The 17,426-nt window shown below is 53.1% G+C and overlaps 5 protein-coding genes across 5 annotated transcripts; 3 read left to right on the top strand and 2 right to left on the bottom strand.

Moving 5' to 3' along the window:
• Positions 1 to 153: 153 nt before the first annotated feature.
• Positions 154 to 2,951, bottom strand: M430DRAFT_65532 (hypothetical protein; the record flags this gene model as incomplete). Its single annotated transcript, XM_024869179.1, has 4 exons — positions 2,805 to 2,951; positions 2,641 to 2,745; positions 1,871 to 2,582; positions 154 to 1,826 (listed from the first exon to the last, which is right to left on the bottom strand). Exons 1-4 carry the CDS (start codon positions 2,829 to 2,831, stop codon positions 154 to 156), a joined length of 2,517 nt encoding a protein of 838 aa, XP_024722509.1. The 5' UTR covers positions 2,832 to 2,951.
• Positions 2,952 to 10,731: 7,780 nt separating this feature from the next.
• M430DRAFT_34246 (hypothetical protein) lies at positions 10,732 to 11,449 on the top strand. The gene has a single exon (XM_024866512.1). The coding sequence runs from the start codon at positions 10,764 to 10,766 to the stop codon at positions 10,983 to 10,985; it is 222 nt and encodes a 73-aa protein (XP_024722508.1). The 5' UTR covers positions 10,732 to 10,763; the 3' UTR covers positions 10,986 to 11,449.
• An 83-nt stretch (positions 11,450 to 11,532) lies between these two features.
• On the top strand, positions 11,533 to 13,625 carry M430DRAFT_65530 (hypothetical protein). Its single transcript, XM_024869178.1, has 2 exons — positions 11,533 to 12,113; positions 12,287 to 13,625. The coding sequence occupies exons 1-2, from the start codon at positions 11,588 to 11,590 to the stop codon at positions 13,597 to 13,599; spliced, it is 1,839 nt and encodes a 612-aa protein (XP_024722507.1). The 5' UTR covers positions 11,533 to 11,587; the 3' UTR covers positions 13,600 to 13,625.
• Positions 13,626 to 14,211: 586 nt separating this feature from the next.
• Positions 14,212 to 15,027, top strand: M430DRAFT_49482 (hypothetical protein; the record flags this gene model as incomplete). Its single annotated transcript, XM_024868072.1, has 1 exon — positions 14,212 to 15,027. The coding sequence occupies one exon, from the start codon at positions 14,212 to 14,214 to the stop codon at positions 15,025 to 15,027; it is 816 nt and encodes a 271-aa protein (XP_024722506.1).
• On the bottom strand, positions 14,959 to 17,156 carry M430DRAFT_41111 (hypothetical protein; the record flags this gene model as incomplete). Its single annotated transcript, XM_024867458.1, has 4 exons — positions 14,959 to 15,971; positions 16,075 to 16,354; positions 16,406 to 16,936; positions 17,003 to 17,156. The coding sequence occupies 4 exons, from the start codon at positions 17,154 to 17,156 to the stop codon at positions 15,371 to 15,373; spliced, it is 1,566 nt and encodes a 521-aa protein (XP_024722505.1). The 3' UTR covers positions 14,959 to 15,370.
• Positions 17,157 to 17,426: the final 270 nt, after the last annotated feature.

Genomic DNA, 17,426 nt, shown 5'->3' with positions numbered 1-17,426 from the left:
TGATTTATTTCGTGTCTCTACGCTAATATGAATACTAATGATTCTTTCGGATAGTATGTCAAATCCGATACAGTACCGCTTTCATGAATTTTCACTGACACGCAAAGCCCCCTGCCCAAACGCCCAATATGCAGAGATATGACTACACTCAACCTAGACTCCATCGGCCTCGTCAACCGCATCCTCCACCGTAGCAGCTCTTGCAGTACTCCTTTCTCGCCTGCGCTGCTCCGAGTCCTCTCCTGATGGTTGCCTCGACAGAGAACTGGATTGCGCCACGTCCGTGGAAGAATCATTATCGCTAGAATTTGGGGCCGTTGCAGGATTCACGTTACCACTATCAGTACTAGTCGTGAGACTTGGTCCCGAAAATAGTTGAGAAGATCCCCAGTTAGGTAATACTGAAGGCGCCGATGGAGCTTGCGATGCAGATGTCGAAGCTGTAGGCATAGTACTTGGAAGCGTAGTGTCTGGGACAGTTGAGCTTCCCAAGTTTGACTGGTCGATGGACGGTGTAGTTTGGATTGTGTTCGTGTCGGACGAATTAACGGGCGAAGTCTGGGGCTGACTTTCCTGAGTTGCTGTCGGAATTGGGGTGGATGTATTGTTGGATAGTCCCGGCGTAGGGCTGGTGGCTTCTTGTGTAGTAGTGGCTGTGGGAACTGATCTTGCATTTGCTGCAGGAGGTATTGTACCAGATTGTGTGACAGCCGGACCATCTAGTCTTTGCAGTGGAAGCAGCGTCCAACCTTCTGGAATTACAACACCTGGCGGAAGGTCGGCACTGCCAGCGGGTATGGCCGACGTGTTAGGACGTGCTCCATGTCGTTGCACTTGCTGTGGCGGCGTGGTGAACCGCGCTGTCTGCCTCGCGCCCAATGTTCCTAATTGTGGTTGGAGGCCTGCTGGCTGCTGATCGGTCGCTCCGTTGTGTAGGAGTCGAAGTCGTGCTAGTTCCGCTTGCAAGAGTTGCACTAATTGAAGCTCCTGCTGCGTAACTTGAAGAGCACGTATCTCTGTCATGATACTCTGCTCTATTTGTTGGAGATGATTCTGAAGAGCGGCTGGCCCAGCCGTATTGGTAGGCCCTGGGACCTGTGGCTGAGGTTGTTGGCGTCGGGGAATGCCCAACTCCAGACCGTACACCCTTGGTCCTCCAGCTACAGCATTATCTGGACCGGGCAAAGGACCACCGAGGCCTTGCGCAAGATCTTGGAGATTGGCTTGACCAAAACCAACCCTCAGGGGCCCAAAGTTAAGCATCCGCATACCACGAACAGCACCCCGCCCAGCAACTGGAGGTTGGGCACCAGCTTCTTGACCTCCTATAGGTGGTTGGGCAGCCTGGGCCCCTTGATTTGCATTGTTTTCTGCAGTACGCGCTGGTTGGGTATTGTCTACTACAGGTCTTCGACATGTCGGGCATACTTGCTGTCGTTCAAGCCAACTCTTCAGACAGCCAAGATGGAGGATATGTCCACAAGGCAATTTCTTCGGCCTAGTGCGCTCGTTGACTGAGGTAGCCGATCGTGCCGGTGGAGGAGCTCCTGCAGCTGCCGGAGGAGCCTGAGGGTTCGTAACAGACCAAGGTCTCATCTCCTCTCGACAAATGATACATGTATCCTCCCTCTGGATATCCTCCACAGTAGCATCTTCATACCGTTTGTTCATATCTTGAGTAGCTCGTCGATATCGAAGAAAGGCTGTGAGACGTTTTAAGAATGACCTCGTCGTCATGAACAGATCACGCATTATATGGATCGGTATGCCATAGAACAGGAGGAGGATGAAGAAGAAGCTGAGATAGATGCACAATTTGGCGAAATCTGTCTTGGTTAGCCAAGTTTCTTCGCAAAACCGGGTTTCTCACCTGTGACAAGATCAAGGGTCAATACCCATTGACCCTTTGCCTCCCATCCCGGAACTTCGATATCCATCTCGTCAACATCATCCTCAGAGGGCAGCGGTCCCGTAGATGAAGGTGGCTCATTTCCTTCACGTGCTGCCGCTGCCGCTGCTTCTTGCCTCTGTCTAATAATCTCAGCCCTTTCCTCTCTGACCTCTCTACGCCTCTCAATCAACCTCTCGCGTGTCTGGTTCTTGATGACTCTCGCTTCAATCAGAGAAATGCAATATCGGAGGGCGGTCGAAATCGATGAGGTAGTTAGAATGGTAAATTCGAAGAGGAACATCACCATCATATTTGGTCGGGCCTGTTGGATAACAGTGTTGATAGCGTAGGACACCATCCAGACGTTGTACAGGACCGATATTGTAAGGGAGATGGATAGGCGGAAGTGGAATAGGCGTGGGTTTGCGGGAGGCTGTTGTTCGAGGATTTCTACTCTTCCGTCTCCAATCCAACCCCATACCTTGCTCGTCAAAAGAGCAACGAACATTACCAAGAACCATGGGCCAACTTCCTCCCTAAATATTGTCATGGCCAGACAAGTCTCGGTGACCGCGAACCATCCCTTCTCATATAACTGTTCGATCTCGATAGGTCGCAGAGGGCCATAGCAGAGGCGTTGCAGTCCATACATCAGACTGCTATAGATGAAGAGTATCAAATTGATAAGGACCTGGCGGCAAGTTAGTCCCTACTGTCGGCATGGGCTAGATGCCGGCGAGCATATATACCATCAAGCACAGATTGCTTTGCTGCAGATAAACACATGCCGAGTAGAAGTTCGCCCTTTGATTGAAGGCAGAAACAACCACACCAGCTGCCAAAGCCGTAGAGACCTAAAATCGTCAGCAGCGTCGTTCGCGACAGCTCTGAGCTTGTAAGTAGGGGACCGTACCCCAGCGTACCACGCGAGTCGGCCCATCTTGGCGACAGATTCTTTGAGCCCGAATCCGAAAAGAGGATATCCTTGCTGATTGCGAGTGGCTACGTGCCCATATTTGTATGTCAAGATGTGACAGTTGGCAGGTGGGGTGACTGCTGTTGTTTTAGTTGTTAACACGAAGCTTCAATATTAAACGACGGTTATCGGCGTTAAGGTGTTCGCGGGAAGGTGGGTCTGAGCCTAAGGTATGATTGACAGCCGATAGCTACTTGCCTCTAGGTACAGTACTGTCTTGCGACCGAGTGAAGGAACAAAAGTTAATTGAATTCAATACGAGTTCTTTCGGTTCTACACTTTGCAGAGCAACATTATTGCGCAACTTGTATATAATTTGAGAATCAGGGATACTGCCGTATGCCGCTCCTCTATGCATCTCAGGTCGATGGTAAGGCACTCAGGATTCCGAAGTCATAGCTCACTTCGCATATATACGAAAAGAAGCGGAGGACATGGGGACAAGCATGCGATTGATGAAAAGCAATTAATTGATTGGTATTCAATTCTGTTGAAGGCACAGCACAGCCTGAGACTTGCTGTAAGCTCTCTGTTAACTTGATAGGTAGTCCCAGGTTGACGCAGCGTGCCTGGTATCACATTGTTGCGACGACTCTTTCAATATTGATATACCGTTGTGCAATAGACGATGGCCCAACCGGACCAGAGACAGGTTCTGAGCAAGAGGACTTAACTGGGAACTCCCAGACGGACGCCAGAAACATTGATCTAAGCAGCTGTGGGTGGGGTTCCCCAAAGGATGTATGTATAAGATTAGACTGGGGTTCATATGTACCAAGATCCTCAGACTATCAACCCCTCTATTGCTCTCAAACAGATTGCAACTGTAGATTTACAAGAATTGCCGTTAACAGTACCTGCAAATCTCGGGCATTAGAGCAAGGACCAAGTATATATGGCAAGATATATAGCGAGGTTACTAAAAGAGCTATGAGACGGATGGAATATTCTGTTCCAGAAGAATGCAATTGATTGCACGCTTCTTGTATGGATATATACTCAGCAATCTGAAAGTATTACATAGGTGGAAGTTAAATGTAGTCAACTTTAGATTGTACGGCTTATACGGATGGAACCTCAGGGTAGATGTACGCCACGCTTATATTTCCGTTAACAGATGAGGTAAATACAAGCAGAAAGCAGGGAAGCCATCGGTTGAAGGGTCACCTCATGGGAGCTTTGAACTGAGAGCTATCGTTGAGAAGGCCAATCTAACGAGAGATATTGCCATGTCCGATAGATAGGTAAGGCTTCTAGAATGCTATAAATAGTAGATTCCGTGCCTACCTACTGTGAAGGGGAGAGGATGTTGAAAAATAATGAAACGAATCAAGATGTTAAACAAGGAACATGGCACTGAATTCAATTCAGTAACTTACCATGAGTACAGCGGATAATAGAGGTTCGTTCAAGAGTGCAATTCTCATAGTTGATCCTTCTGTTTGCAAAACAGCGTAGTATGCTAGTACATGCCGATTGAGAAACTAGTTGGAAGATCTGAAAACTTGCTCTATCACAACTTGTAGCTGACACCATGACACCTTTCTGCTCTGGTATCGATAGTGATCTGAAAGCAAAGAGAGTAAGAGAATAAGGATTCGACCCCTCGGCAATTCCACAAGCCCATCAATGACGGGCACTGGGCACTCGCCCTCAATCTTCCCACCATGGTCAGGCTTGGGTTGTCTGTTATAGCTAGAAAAGACCAAGCTTGACTCCAGCTCGAGAATTTGCTGCTTGCGGCAGAATATCGATTCTCTCGTCAATGCATCCAGTCTTTCCCACCACCAGTCCTTCTTCCCGCGTTCTAGACACCGTCGCCTCTACTGCCTCTTTCAAGCCTTCGCCGCTCGCGGTCACATCACAAGACCAAAGCCACGATATTTGTCGCTATCTGGAGCGCTCTTGGCTCTTGAAATGGCGAAGGGCTCCGCGCAGCAACCCACAAGGCGTGGCCAGGTCTCAGCAGGGATGTCACGATTTCAGGAGATCCACCACAATCCCCTCCCCCCAAGTTCACATTTCGCCTCGTACTACGCCCGCAAGCTCTATTTACGTCTGCAAGCTTGCATGAAGCCGGTTGAACGATGTGTGCCACGTCGCTGGGAAGCGGGCGGGGCTTGATGACTTCAACTCAGGGTCCTCGCACTTTGTCCACACGACCAAGCCTTCCCCGCTGCCTTACTGTAAATCAGGAACACCCTCGCCTAATGAACGCGCTTTGGGAAAGGGGGCTGGCCTTATGAGGACCCTTGACATGCTAGAGTCTGGACGTCCTCCACAGGCTTCGCGGAGACGACTGTCACTGGATGGTGGGAAGGCTCACCCTTCACATCCATCCCACCCCCTCCCCCCTATTCAGTACATGATCATTCAATGTTGAGGAGATCCCTTCAGATGTATCAGGGAACACAAGGAGGATGATTGCGATATCACACCACGTGGCTCTTCCGAGAATCAATGGCATATCTCCCGTACCGCGCAGATCATTATTACTGGACAATATATTGCTTCCACGAGCGGACCCTACCCGTACCCACAGCATCGGGTTCCCCGCTATTTTTCCATTCGAAGACTCGGAGAGCGCGCAGGGCAGTCGCAGGGCAGTGTTGCGAAAAATAGACCCAGCCTCCGGATACTGTGCAGTCTTCCCCTGCCTGCCAGGCGAGCCATTAGTGATCTCTGATTTGTGATCGCGGCTTGGCTTTCACTCCGTAAGGACAGGCTGGATACCATACAGAGGTAAGTCGCATGAATTCTGCTGACAGCCTGTCTGACAGGGCTCGGGAGACCGTGCGCGGGTGCAGGAGCCCACCCGTCCTCAGTGACATGTTGACAACGTACTGTGGTTGGCCCAACATACGACAAGAGACATTACTCTGCCCATCATGAAGCAGAAGCCTTCCGAAAGAGCCTCAAGGTCTCGAGGATCCGAGATGAAAAATATACTCTGAGATTGCGACTTGCACGAGTACAGGGAATAACGACAGGGCCTGGACACCGACGGAGTAGTCCCAGGCACGGCGGATAGGCCAATCAAACCCACCAGGTCCAAGAATCGAGACTGCCACACAATTACAGAGTATACAGACTACGAAGCATGGGTGGTGGTCCAGTTGTGATCGACAATTATGGAGAGTACCCTCCCCTTTGAGAGGGACAGACGACTTCACGGTATGGCCGTAACGAATACCTGCTCTGTATCGCATCGTCCCTATTGGATGTCGCATCTTGCACACCGAAAAAGGGAATTTGTGGCATAGTGTGCACACCCTCCTATCTCCAGGGGAGTCTTATCAAGTACGGAAGACTTCGAGCCGGATGCTGCATTACCGAGTAGGTCATTGTTTGTTTACTCCTCTGGCCCGGTAACTTGATTCTGAATCTTCGGAGCCCAGATAAGGTACCCTTGCTTGTCGATATGGACAGACCGAGTATGAAGTTACTGAGGGGAACGAGCAGCAGCCTGTATCCAATACTAACCCTGAAGGCTCCAATAGCCTCTCCTACAGAGTACAGTACATTGCAGACAAATCACTTGATTTCTTGAATCGGAGCCAAGACTTGGAGCCAAGGCTTGGAGCCTCGTGGCCCGTTCAGGCATTGGATACGCATGGGTAAGAGAGTCGGTGTGAGGACGTACTACGGGGGTGAGCCAGTGACAGTGGTCGCCAATGCCACGAGAATCCCAAAACTCAAGAACGAAGAAAATGAGGGCTGGGCTGCAGGTGCCAAAGATCATACTTCGTATGGAAGTCGAGGGAACCTTCTACTGAGGAGACTGTGACTGCACCGTTGGCTCCGCTTGCTGCATATTCACATACGGTGACTATAATTATCTAGCCGTTGGGCGTTGCATGTGAGCTGCTTGACGCAACTCATCGTTTCTTTCCTGCAGTCATCCCCATTCATTGCTACAGTACTTCCGTACCACACTGCCCTACGAGCTCGACTACCAGTCTACCACAGCGCTACACGCCTTCCTACTGGCCAGAGTACGGGCGGTAAGACAAGCACCCTTTGGTGACAACGTTTCTCCACGAAGGTGTTGGGGGAATGCGCCAAAGCGGCATCGCCGAACCGTGAGCCTCAGGGCTTTACTGTGCCTAGAGTAGGTTGAGTATTAGATCGGCACAGGGACCGATCAGCCTTGGACTCGTGGACCTACCACCGTACACATACTGACTTACCCCGTAAAGGTCGCTAAGCCCTACGGTCTCTGACCAGGGGCACATGGAGGGCTGTGCCACCTACTTTGCCCCGAATAGTGGTAAGGCTCCGGAGTCTTGTTTTTGATTCTGACGACACGCGCATAGGAGAGGACCCCGTTGATTAGACCAGTATTTATGGATACCGGACAACAGTCCATATCAGGACATGTGGAATGCGTCTCGACGGAAAGCGTCATTGGACACCACATCGCGGGCTTGTAAGGAAGGACAGACGCGAGTACTTTGAGTCTTGGTACGATTCACCTTGCCCGGTAGTACGGGAGTCACCATAGCTTCAACGGCCTACGGACGTATTGTTTGGAGGTTCTACTCGTCAACCATTCATAGCCCAGCAAGCCCGACACCCCCCTTAAACTTCTGACGACGAGAGTAGGGGCCTCCCCCATTGCAAATTGGCAAGGCAAGACACCGACCAATCACTCGCTGGCCCCTTGTCATAAGGCTGAGCCCCTGTGGCATTTCATTTCTATCTCCGAAAGTCTGCAGGCAGCGGGAACAGAATGGAAGCCTGATGTGGCATTGTGGAGATTCTGCAGTACTGTACCTAAGGTACTGTAAGGCCGCGAGATAAAGGGGGGGAAGGCGATGGTAGGCGAGGGAGAGCGTCGACAAGTCACGATACGAGGAGGCCCGAGTGGTTGAAGGGGGAGGGATCATTACGATGGGTGATGCAAATCTGCCTCGTGAAATGGCTCGTCCCGAGTGGCTCAAGGGCCAGGGCCGGGGCGAAGAAAGTCTGTGCCTGGGGGACAGGAGGGGGTGGGTTTCTCACCGATGGCCTCGCACCACGGGCGATGATGTCTTCCTCTCCACCATTTGATGTCGTTTATCCGCATGCTAAGGAAATGCTACTACGGAATATCATTTCCATCAGATCATTATCATCATATTCCGCCCCTTACGGTCGGGGCGCACAGCCTCGTCGTGCGGTTCCCAGTTTTCCCGCGCCGTCCTCTGTTTCCTGCATTTTCTGCACCGGATTGTTTTTAGAAGCACGGCCACGGCGGGACAGGTGCTGTGGCGGGTCTCGTAAACGGGCCAATCAGCAGAGGGATTGACTGCTGAGCCACAGTCCCGACGGGAAGCCGTCATCGCCCAGCCAGATCCCCTGACCCCTGATCCCTCGCCCCTGGCCCCTGACCCTGGGCCCCTGTTTCTTGGCCGGTGTTGCTTTTGGGAATTTCTTGGGTCCTCTACTCCGTGGGTGAGGGCTAGCCGGCGGTGATGGCGATCATGATGATGCTTATCACGGAGTACTTCGGACACACATACGATGATACGGGGTACACCGTGCCTGGATGTACGCAGCACATACCCAGGGACTGCCCAGAGCCGCAGCAAGGAGTACAGTACGTCTACGGAGTTATTGATCGCGAGCCCCGCGAGGACGGTGCAGGCCTGCAGAGAAGAATCTGCGAACAGGCCCAGGCCCGTTCATAATTCTTCACTTCTTCAATTCTTCACTTCAGGATCCGGAGCCGGGAATCCCGTCGGGGTGTCTGCCGGCTCAAGGGCATGCCATCGCAGGCTTCGCTCGACATACCTCACCGACTGCACCGTAGAGGGGGAGGATCCAGTCTATACAGTACAGACAGCATACTGCTATGTACTCTACACGGCGCACGGTACTTGGCAGAGCATGTATCCAGGCAAAGCATCATTCTCTATCGGGAGCAGAGAAGCGACCAGACAGTGGCACAGAACTCTAAATGCTTCCCCGCCCACGAGAAGCCGTGGCACGTTGCCCAGATCGGGGCTTGATCCACAGCCGGTAGCCCGAAGGGGTCTGTCTGCCAGACCGTGAGACTGTGGCACAAAGCCCATCCACAGGGCTTCTCGTCGAGGAGGTTTCGTCGTGTCAACAGTCCCAAAGGATGAGCAGTCCCGTGTGTCCCAAGTCATCTACGGTGTAAGCAAGTAATACTAGGGCGGTTACACCGCGCGTACGGCGCTCGCCGTTCTACAGAGCACGGCGGTAAATCTTCTGCAGAGTATGTGGAGCGGGTGAGCCTCTCGGTCTGGGTCTAAGGGCGCATCTGAATCCGATCTCAGTCTGAATCTCTGGAGGGTTCAGAAGGAAGGACCCTGGATGTATCGATTGGTTGGCCAGCGCTACGACGGTGGGGGCCTGTCTGGAAGGCCTCCCTTTTCCTTTCCCAAGTTCCCCCTCTTCCCAAGTCCTACGGAGTAAAAATAAGGAGACCCTAAGTTCCCAAGTGAAGCTCCCATAGACGTATGCGCACGCAGTAGCACTGTACCTACTTCCCGCGCGGGCTATCAGTCTATCAGACCGATCTCTTGTGAGGCTCCACTGCCCGGCTCCCCAGTACAGTAGCACGGCTCTACGGAGGGCTACCCACGGAGGACTACTCGCGGAGGTGTCACTATAGTCCCCTAGAAGCACGTACAGGACGGAGGACTTCCATACCAAGTTACAAAGTGTTCTGGCGGGTCAGTAGGCACAGCCTAAAGACAGGATGACTCGCCTGCCTTAGCTACTGCTACTGCGTGTCCTACTTGCTTTCCCCTTCACCGCGGTGTACGCGGGCACAGCCTTACCCTCCTTTGGGACGACGTGCGCCTGGGATGCGAGGATGCAGGGATGCCGGATGTTGGGACGCCGGGGGGGGGGGATCTTGTCTCTGGGATTCTGGGTGGCTCGGGAGCCCGCGGGACGGGGGGGGGATCCCACGAGGTACTATACCATGTCGAGTAGCATGTACAGAACGGAGGTACGTGATAAATCTGATGTGACGGCGTATTTATTACCGTATAGTACCAAGTAGTCGACGGAGTCCACTGTGGAGATCGATCTCGCAGGCCCCGATCCAGATAGGTGAGCAGCACGCAAACCGTGTAAATCAAGCGAAGGAGACTGGGCAGAGAAGGCCGTGGGTAGACGGTGTGCTTACCATCGCGGCAATCACTGATGGATGTGGATGGCCACGGCCAGACAGACAGACAGATAGATAGATGCGAGGAGCGGACGGGGATTGGTTGGGGGGCAACTTGGGGGAGAGGGGGCAGAACAGAAGGGTCATGGATGGGATGGGATGGGATGGGATGGAGATGGCCGTCTGGCAGTGCGCAATAGCCAGTGGCCAGTGCCCACGGGTCGACACCGAATACCCTTTAGCATGGCACAAGGGGGGCAATGGCAGCTACTGGGAATAGCTTCACACTGGAAAGGGGGGGGGCATTGAAGTCAAGCGGGCCTGGCCAGGATCGCCCTGACTCTGGACGGAGACGGAGTAGTTGGTAGTCTTCTCGCGTCTCTCGAGCCGGGGCTTCCTGTGGGCACTACTACGACTACACGGTAGACCTAAAGGCTAAACCTGTGTTGGGCCTCCTTTCGAGGCTTTTCCCGATGCAGGATCCATGTTCATGGCCCGTTATTTGCCCATTGCCCATTAATGCCCATGGTCATCATCCCATCCCATGGCCATCCCATCGCATCGCATCGCATCCCATCCCCCATCCCTACGGAGAGCGGTAGTAGTACTGCACGTCGTACGATCACTCCTCCCCCCCCTCCCTCCCTTCCCGTCCATCTGCTAGGGCCAGCCGCCCTGGTAACCGATCTCGAGGGCAATAATAACCCCGGCCCTGCCCCCAACTCCTGGGAGAGCAACCCCCCCCCCAGCATTACCATTTCTGCTCCTCCATGCTGATGATTATATTCGTGTATTCTGCGTCTCCGTCTCCGTCTCCGTCTACTACTTCTCCCTCTCCCTCTACTTCTACTTCTACCTCTGCTCCCCCCTCCCGTCTCCTCCACACTTCCTACGCCTATCCACCTCCAGCTCCACCTCTGGCTCTGGCTGCTCCCGCTGCCTGCCAAGAAGACGAACACCTGCTTCTCCCCAGCGGCCCGCCTCGTACCTAATCTTACCTTTTCCCTTACCGCACCCTCCTCTCAACCCTCCCCCGACACATACCTACCTACCCACACACCGAGGAGCCGCCCTGTATATATATACACATCTGCTCGTCCCCTCTTCCTCTCGTTCACACGCATACATCTATCTACGCGTGCACGTCCACACAGACACAGACCGGAAGTATATATCCCTATATCCTCACATATCCTCACTTCCTCCCTCCCCGCCTCTGCCTCCTCGAATATCCCCCCCAACGCCCTCCCGCCTGTCTCAGATCCAGATCAGGCCGTTCCCTCCCCCCCCGGTCTTCGCTACTTTCCCCCCGTGCCCCGAGCCTCCACCAGTCCACTCGCAGGATCCTCGGTGCTTCACTCATACATGAGACCATCGCATTCGCTTCCCGCTGTTTTATCGATCCGGTTCTCGACTTGGGTAGCTTAACCGCCCTGGGGTGTCTCCGGAGTTGCAGGTATGAATTTAATCTGGCTTTAATCTAAGCACAAATTCTCCGGTCCAGTGCTCGCTGGCTGACATGACTCAGTCGCCGATAGTGGCTTCTCTCCAAGACAGCAGCCGCCAGCCATCACTGCCGACAAACTCCTCCACAATGGTCTCCATTATGACAGACCACACATATCATATGCTCTCGCGCCATATGGGCAACGGCAGCGAAGGGCCAGACTTCCCTCTCTACCCGCACCCATCCGCCGCCATGCTCCAACAACAGACCTCCCCGTTCCCCCAGGGCCAAAACTTCGACCTGGATAACAACTCCTCATACGCATTCGCAAGGGCACAAACATCGTATCCCACTGGCTTTAATTCCAATGCCATGTACCCGGAAGCGGCTTCTTCATATGCTCTCGAGTCACCAGAACTTCGGGCAGGAGCACCATCGAATTACTCCACTGCGTCTGGCCCGTCGGCAACATCCTCAGCAATGGGCTCTCCTCACTCGATCCACGGTCACATCGCTCCAGGACCGGAATGGCCAGTACATGGCCTCGGACTCAACCCCAGCATCGTTGGCTTCGACGGCTCCATCCACAATGGCCACGAGTATAATTTCGCATCTTCAGGTATGGAAGAGTTTGCTTTAGATTTCAAGCAGGCCAAACCACACGGTTTTGTTGGTAAGTGCAAAGGACATCTCATTTTTGAATGTCATCGGCACGGACTGGTCTCTTGCCCTCCCAAATTTCCTCATATCTGCATCAATGGCCTTGTTGCTTTTCTCAGTTAATGCAGCGACATCTTTCCTCAGCTTCATCGAGACGGAGCAATACGCTAACATTTGAAGCTTCAGACCCGTCGATCCTGAATGCGCAATATCCTGGCCTCCCATCAGGAACGCCGTTGAATGATGCATCCGTGTATCAGCCGCCAACATATCCCACATCGCCTTCTCTGTCGCAATTGTCAAGGAGCCCAAGGCCCATCAAGCAGGGTAGCCAATCACCGTATCCGAGCTCTCAATATGCGGGATATTCGTACCCACCACAACGGCGACAGTCTATCCAGTCTTTTGAGAGCCAGGAAAACTTCAGCGGCGAAGAGTCCAGGGAGAAGGATCGCTGCACATATCCCGAGTGTGGAAAGATCTTTAAAGATCTAAAGGCACACATGCTTACGCACCAGAATGAGCGCCCCGAGAAATGCCCAATCCAGACGTGTGAATACCACGTCAAGGGCTTCGCAAGAAAGTACGATAAGAACCGCCACACGTTGACCCATTACAAAGGGACGATGGTGTGTGGCTTCTGCCCGGGCTCCGGGTCCGCGGCAGAGAAATCCTTCAACCGCGCGGACGTCTTCAAACGGCACTTGACCTCGGTGCACGCAGTCGAGCAAACACCACCAAACAGCCGAAAGAAGGCCTCGCCAAGTACCAACAGCGGCAAGAAACTCGCAGGCTATCCGCCAGATGCCACTGGCAAGTGCTCAACCTGCTCAGCAACCTTTGCCAACGCCCAAGACTTCTACGAGCATCTTGACGATTGCGTTCTCCGCATAGTTCAGCAAGAAGAACCTTCAGAAGCCATCAATGCCGCTCGCCTCGCAGAGGTCGAACAGGACGAAGATGTGCAAGAAACTCTTCGAAATAATTCTCTGCCGACTACTACTCAGATCTACTCGGCAGATGATGTGAACGACGAGGATGACATAGATGAAGATGACGATGATGATTTCCGTCTCCGTCTCAAAACAACTCGCAAAAATCGAGGTAGCCGAAATCCCATAAATGGGGTGCAAAAGTCCCGGGGGCTCACCCACTCGAGAGGTGGCGTGACCTTGAGATTGAAGGGCCGCAAGAAGCGCAAGGATTACCCCTTATCTTGGGGATGCTCCTCGTCCCAGATGAAGATGAAGAAGCGGATCCTGTGCGTCTTTGACGGACCACGACGTCTCTGGAAAGATGATATGATGGTCGATACGGACCACGAAGTCCGCTTGAAGCTCGGAGACGAGAAGGCCTATGTCACAGACCTAGATGTCCAGACGATGCGCCGTGCTGATGCTTTCCACAATTCCACAGAAGAAGAAAAAGGACCCTGGATCTCAGACGACCTATCTCCTTTGGATTTGGAGGAGCTGATGGAGGTCAAGCACGAGACATGATGAAGCCACACCTCAGGTCTTATGAGATATGTGTTACGAAGATACACCGCTACACATTGTTTATTTTTATTTTTATCTTTTCATTCAACCGGCGCTGGGGATACGGGTTACGGACGATACCATTTATTTTCCATGTCATAGAATTGGATAACGGGACACGGAAAAGCTGTTTTCTTCTTCATCATCATCGTATAGGCTCCAGGGTCGGCTGGACTGGTCATGTCGAAAACTCTTCTAGAGCGTCACGTCTTCCATTTCTTCCAAACATTAGGCCGCGGGTCGGTCCGTTTATGTTGCGATGGCACCAGGGAAGATGTTTTACTAGTAAAATAATTGTCAAATAAGGGTCATCTCCAAGACTTCTAGTTCCAATTGGCGTGGTGTCATTGTGAAATCATGTGATAACCAGACTATCCAAGTACAGTTAGTCGCATTTTTGCTAGCCCGATTTCGCAAGGCTGAGACGGAGGGGTGTAGAGGGGGAAATCCCTTTGCAGTGAAAGAACCATCAACACGCTCAACATCAGTCTTCTCGCACCCAACCACCTCCTCACCCCAGTGCATGGGATCCGTCCATACCCCAACCACAAGAGGAGCCCAGCACCCGTCAACATGCTCACCGACAAGATCCGGCTCAGCGGTCCAGAGACCAACGAGCCCGAAGACATCCTCTCCTCCTCCCTCGCCGTAATCTTCCCCGACGACATCACCAACCAACACGGCGACCGCGACAACTCAGTCATCTACCTCTCCTCGCAGCACGGCCCGCTCACGCTCACGCTCGCCGACCCGCAGGGCGAGACCAGCCGGCGGCTCTTCAGCCACTTCGTGTGGAACGCGGGCGTGCAGCTCGCGGCGTTCATGGAGGAGGGCGGCGCAGCATGGTCGGTGCGCGGGCACCGCGTGCTCGAGCTCGGCGCCGGCACGGGACTCGCGGGCATCGTGGCGGCGCTGTCGGGCGCGCGGGACGTGGCCATCACGGATTACCCGGCGCCAGAAGTGCTGGCGAATATCCGGGGGAATGTGGAGCGGAACGTGGGGAAGCGGGCGGAGGCCTGCGTGCAGGGTCATGAATGGGGCGTGCTGGATGATGGGTTCGCGATGAGTGGGAAGGAGGCGTTTGGCAGGATTCTGGTTGCCGATTGCTTGTGGATGCCTTGGCAGCATGCGAATTTGTTGAGGAGTATTAGGTGGTTCTTGAGTGTGGATGGGGAGGCGTGGGTCGTGGCGGGCTTCCATACGGGGCGGGAGAAGATGCGTGGGTTCTATGAGGAGAGCGCGTTGGAGGAGGCGGGGCTGCGAATCGAGAGGATTTGGGAGAGGAATGCGGAGGGGCTGGAGAGGGACTGGGTCCCGGATCGAGGCATTGAGGATGTTACAGAGAGGAAGAGGTGGTTGGTTATCGGCATCTTGAAGAGGAGAGAGTGAACGCCAAGAGATCTCGGTCACGCCAGAGGAGCTGCAATTTATCGAGTCAAGGGATAGGGGACGACGAGTGTGACATGTGAGTTTATCTATCTATACCTAGCTAGGAGAGATTCTGCTGATACCAGATATAGCGCGACCTTGGTCGAGCACTGGCTATAAGTTCATACATATCTGTATCTACACTGCCGGATTGCATAGCCGGCTTGTCGTGGTCAATCGTAAGCACCATCCGTTACTTCGAAAGCCTGAAATTGCCACTAGACATTGTCAAAGGAAGAGTCCCTTCGGATTACACCAGAAGCACCTCTATGATACCATACCCCTTAAGACCGCACTTGCGGGTCTATTCTACATGGACGACACATTTGGCCTCGCCATCCATCCATTCAGTTTGTTTGACTGTTTCGATAGCCTCCCTCCATGTGTCCTCATCACTCACATCTACCAAGCCGCTTGGACCCAGGATCTTGACGCTACTGACCTTTCGACCTTCGTCGTCCATGATGCTGTGAATGTGTTGGACTAGGCTCGAGAATCCAGGGCACGTGCTCGGTGTCAAGGTAAACCTAGGCATGAGTCGCCGCCCCTCATGCATGATGCTCACGTGGTACTTGAGACCCTCGCCTTCAGCCGCCTTCTTAGCAAATACCGACGTAGCTCTGGTTGTGTTTGCTGTAGTCGGTCGGTCCTCTGGCGGGAGTGAAGAATCGAGATTGTAGTGGTATTGATTGAGTTTCGGGTCGATATCCTGGACTGATGAGGTTGGGAGTAACTGTGACTGCCCATCGGGCTGTGGAGTGCTACCTTGGGGAGTTGCCGAGCCCTGCTCGTGCTGCCGCCTACCTCCTGCCTTTGCGGCGTTCTTCCTACTCTCTATGGCATACTTACGTTGCCTCTCGTTGGTGACCATACGACGCATCAGCGGAGTGACAAGCGATATGACCCTGATCGCTGTCAGCCACTCATCGCCCAGAGAGCGTGCCGAAAATATAGATAAAAATGTAAATCAAAAAGAAAAAAAAGAAAGAAACCAAATTCGAAACTTACTTGTTTTTCATCTGTGGCCATTTCAACTTCCTCTGGTCAGCCCCTGGCGCATTCTCTCCGAAACACCTCTCACCCCAGCCTTCGTCCTCGAGAAATGATTTCACACACCCAAACAGTTTTAACTTTATCATATCCGTATCACCTCTCCCTCGATTGCCAACACACTCGCTCCGTTCTGGATATTTTTCGTCCAACATATAATTCTTTGCAGCTGCCTGCAGGTGAAGGAATTGTTCTGGTGTTAATTCTAGGGAAGTAAAGAGCTTGGACATGGGCGGTCCTGGACCTGGATTAACTACGGTCAGATAGAATAGATAGTATTTAAACCTACTGGTATATTTCTTTGACGCCGTAGAGGGTCGTCGGAATAGGGCCGCAGCAGAATGCACCCCCACAGCTCTTGCATCGGCGGTCGCAATGGGTGTCTGTTGGTACTCCAAAGCCGGCGAACCCCCCTCATCCTCATTATCCTCCGGGCCCCATATCTCACGTTCCCTGGCCAGTTGTTGTTCCTCGTCCTCCGGGCTAGAACGTCTTCGTTGCTTACTCGTTATGAACCCGAATGACTGGTCGTCATCTCGCTCATGCCGCTTGCGCTTTCTCTGAGCAGATCCGGGCGGACTCTGAGGAAAGCCATATTGTTCCGGCGTCGTGGATTGCACTGTACTCCGCCTACTCTGATCGTGCCCCGTCTGTGCGGCTTCTTCTCCAGTCGCTGTCGCAGCAGCTTGGAGGAGGCTGGCAAAGTGATCGTTGGACACGGCGGTATTGGCTTCGTTGCCGGATGGGCCATGTTCAAAATTGGCCAGACTCTCCAGCAAGGCCGCGGGGTCCTCTAGGTCATGCAAGCTATTGGAGAGCCCTAGATGATGTAGTAAGCATCAGAGAGAATGCGAAAGAATGCGGGACTGAGGGTTGCGGGCTGTACCACTTGAATGACCATTGGATCCCGCATCGCTGAAGCCATAGGCGCTGGCTTCATCGCCGGCACCATTCCTGGCAATATCGCGGAGAATTGCTGCTTGATCGGACGAGAAATCGGGTTGGCCGCCGTTGTTAATGTTGTCCGAGAGGGTCGCCATGATGCCTAGGTTGACGATTGAAGTTTGCAGTCCCTCGAGCAAACATGCTGCATGAGCCTGCTAGGTCCACGAACGAGGATGATAAATCATACGACATGCCGCGAAAATTTTGTGCGCGGGGCCAGGCGTGGGCATATCAATCTATCGCGGAATAGTCCAACGGCGCTCGGCTACATCGTCTGACGGTGGTTCCGCATTCCGCATTTACGTCGTCTCTCACAATCTCAATGACAGCCTTCGACGACCTTCCTTCTGGATAGCTCAAGCAAC

Source organism: Amorphotheca resinae (assembly GCF_003019875.1).
Source record: "Amorphotheca resinae ATCC 22711 unplaced genomic scaffold M430scaffold_4, whole genome shotgun sequence".
In the NCBI taxonomy this organism is placed as follows: domain Eukaryota; kingdom Fungi; phylum Ascomycota; class Leotiomycetes; order Helotiales; family Amorphothecaceae; genus Amorphotheca; species Amorphotheca resinae.
This window is presented reverse-complemented; position numbering and strand designations above follow the sequence as displayed.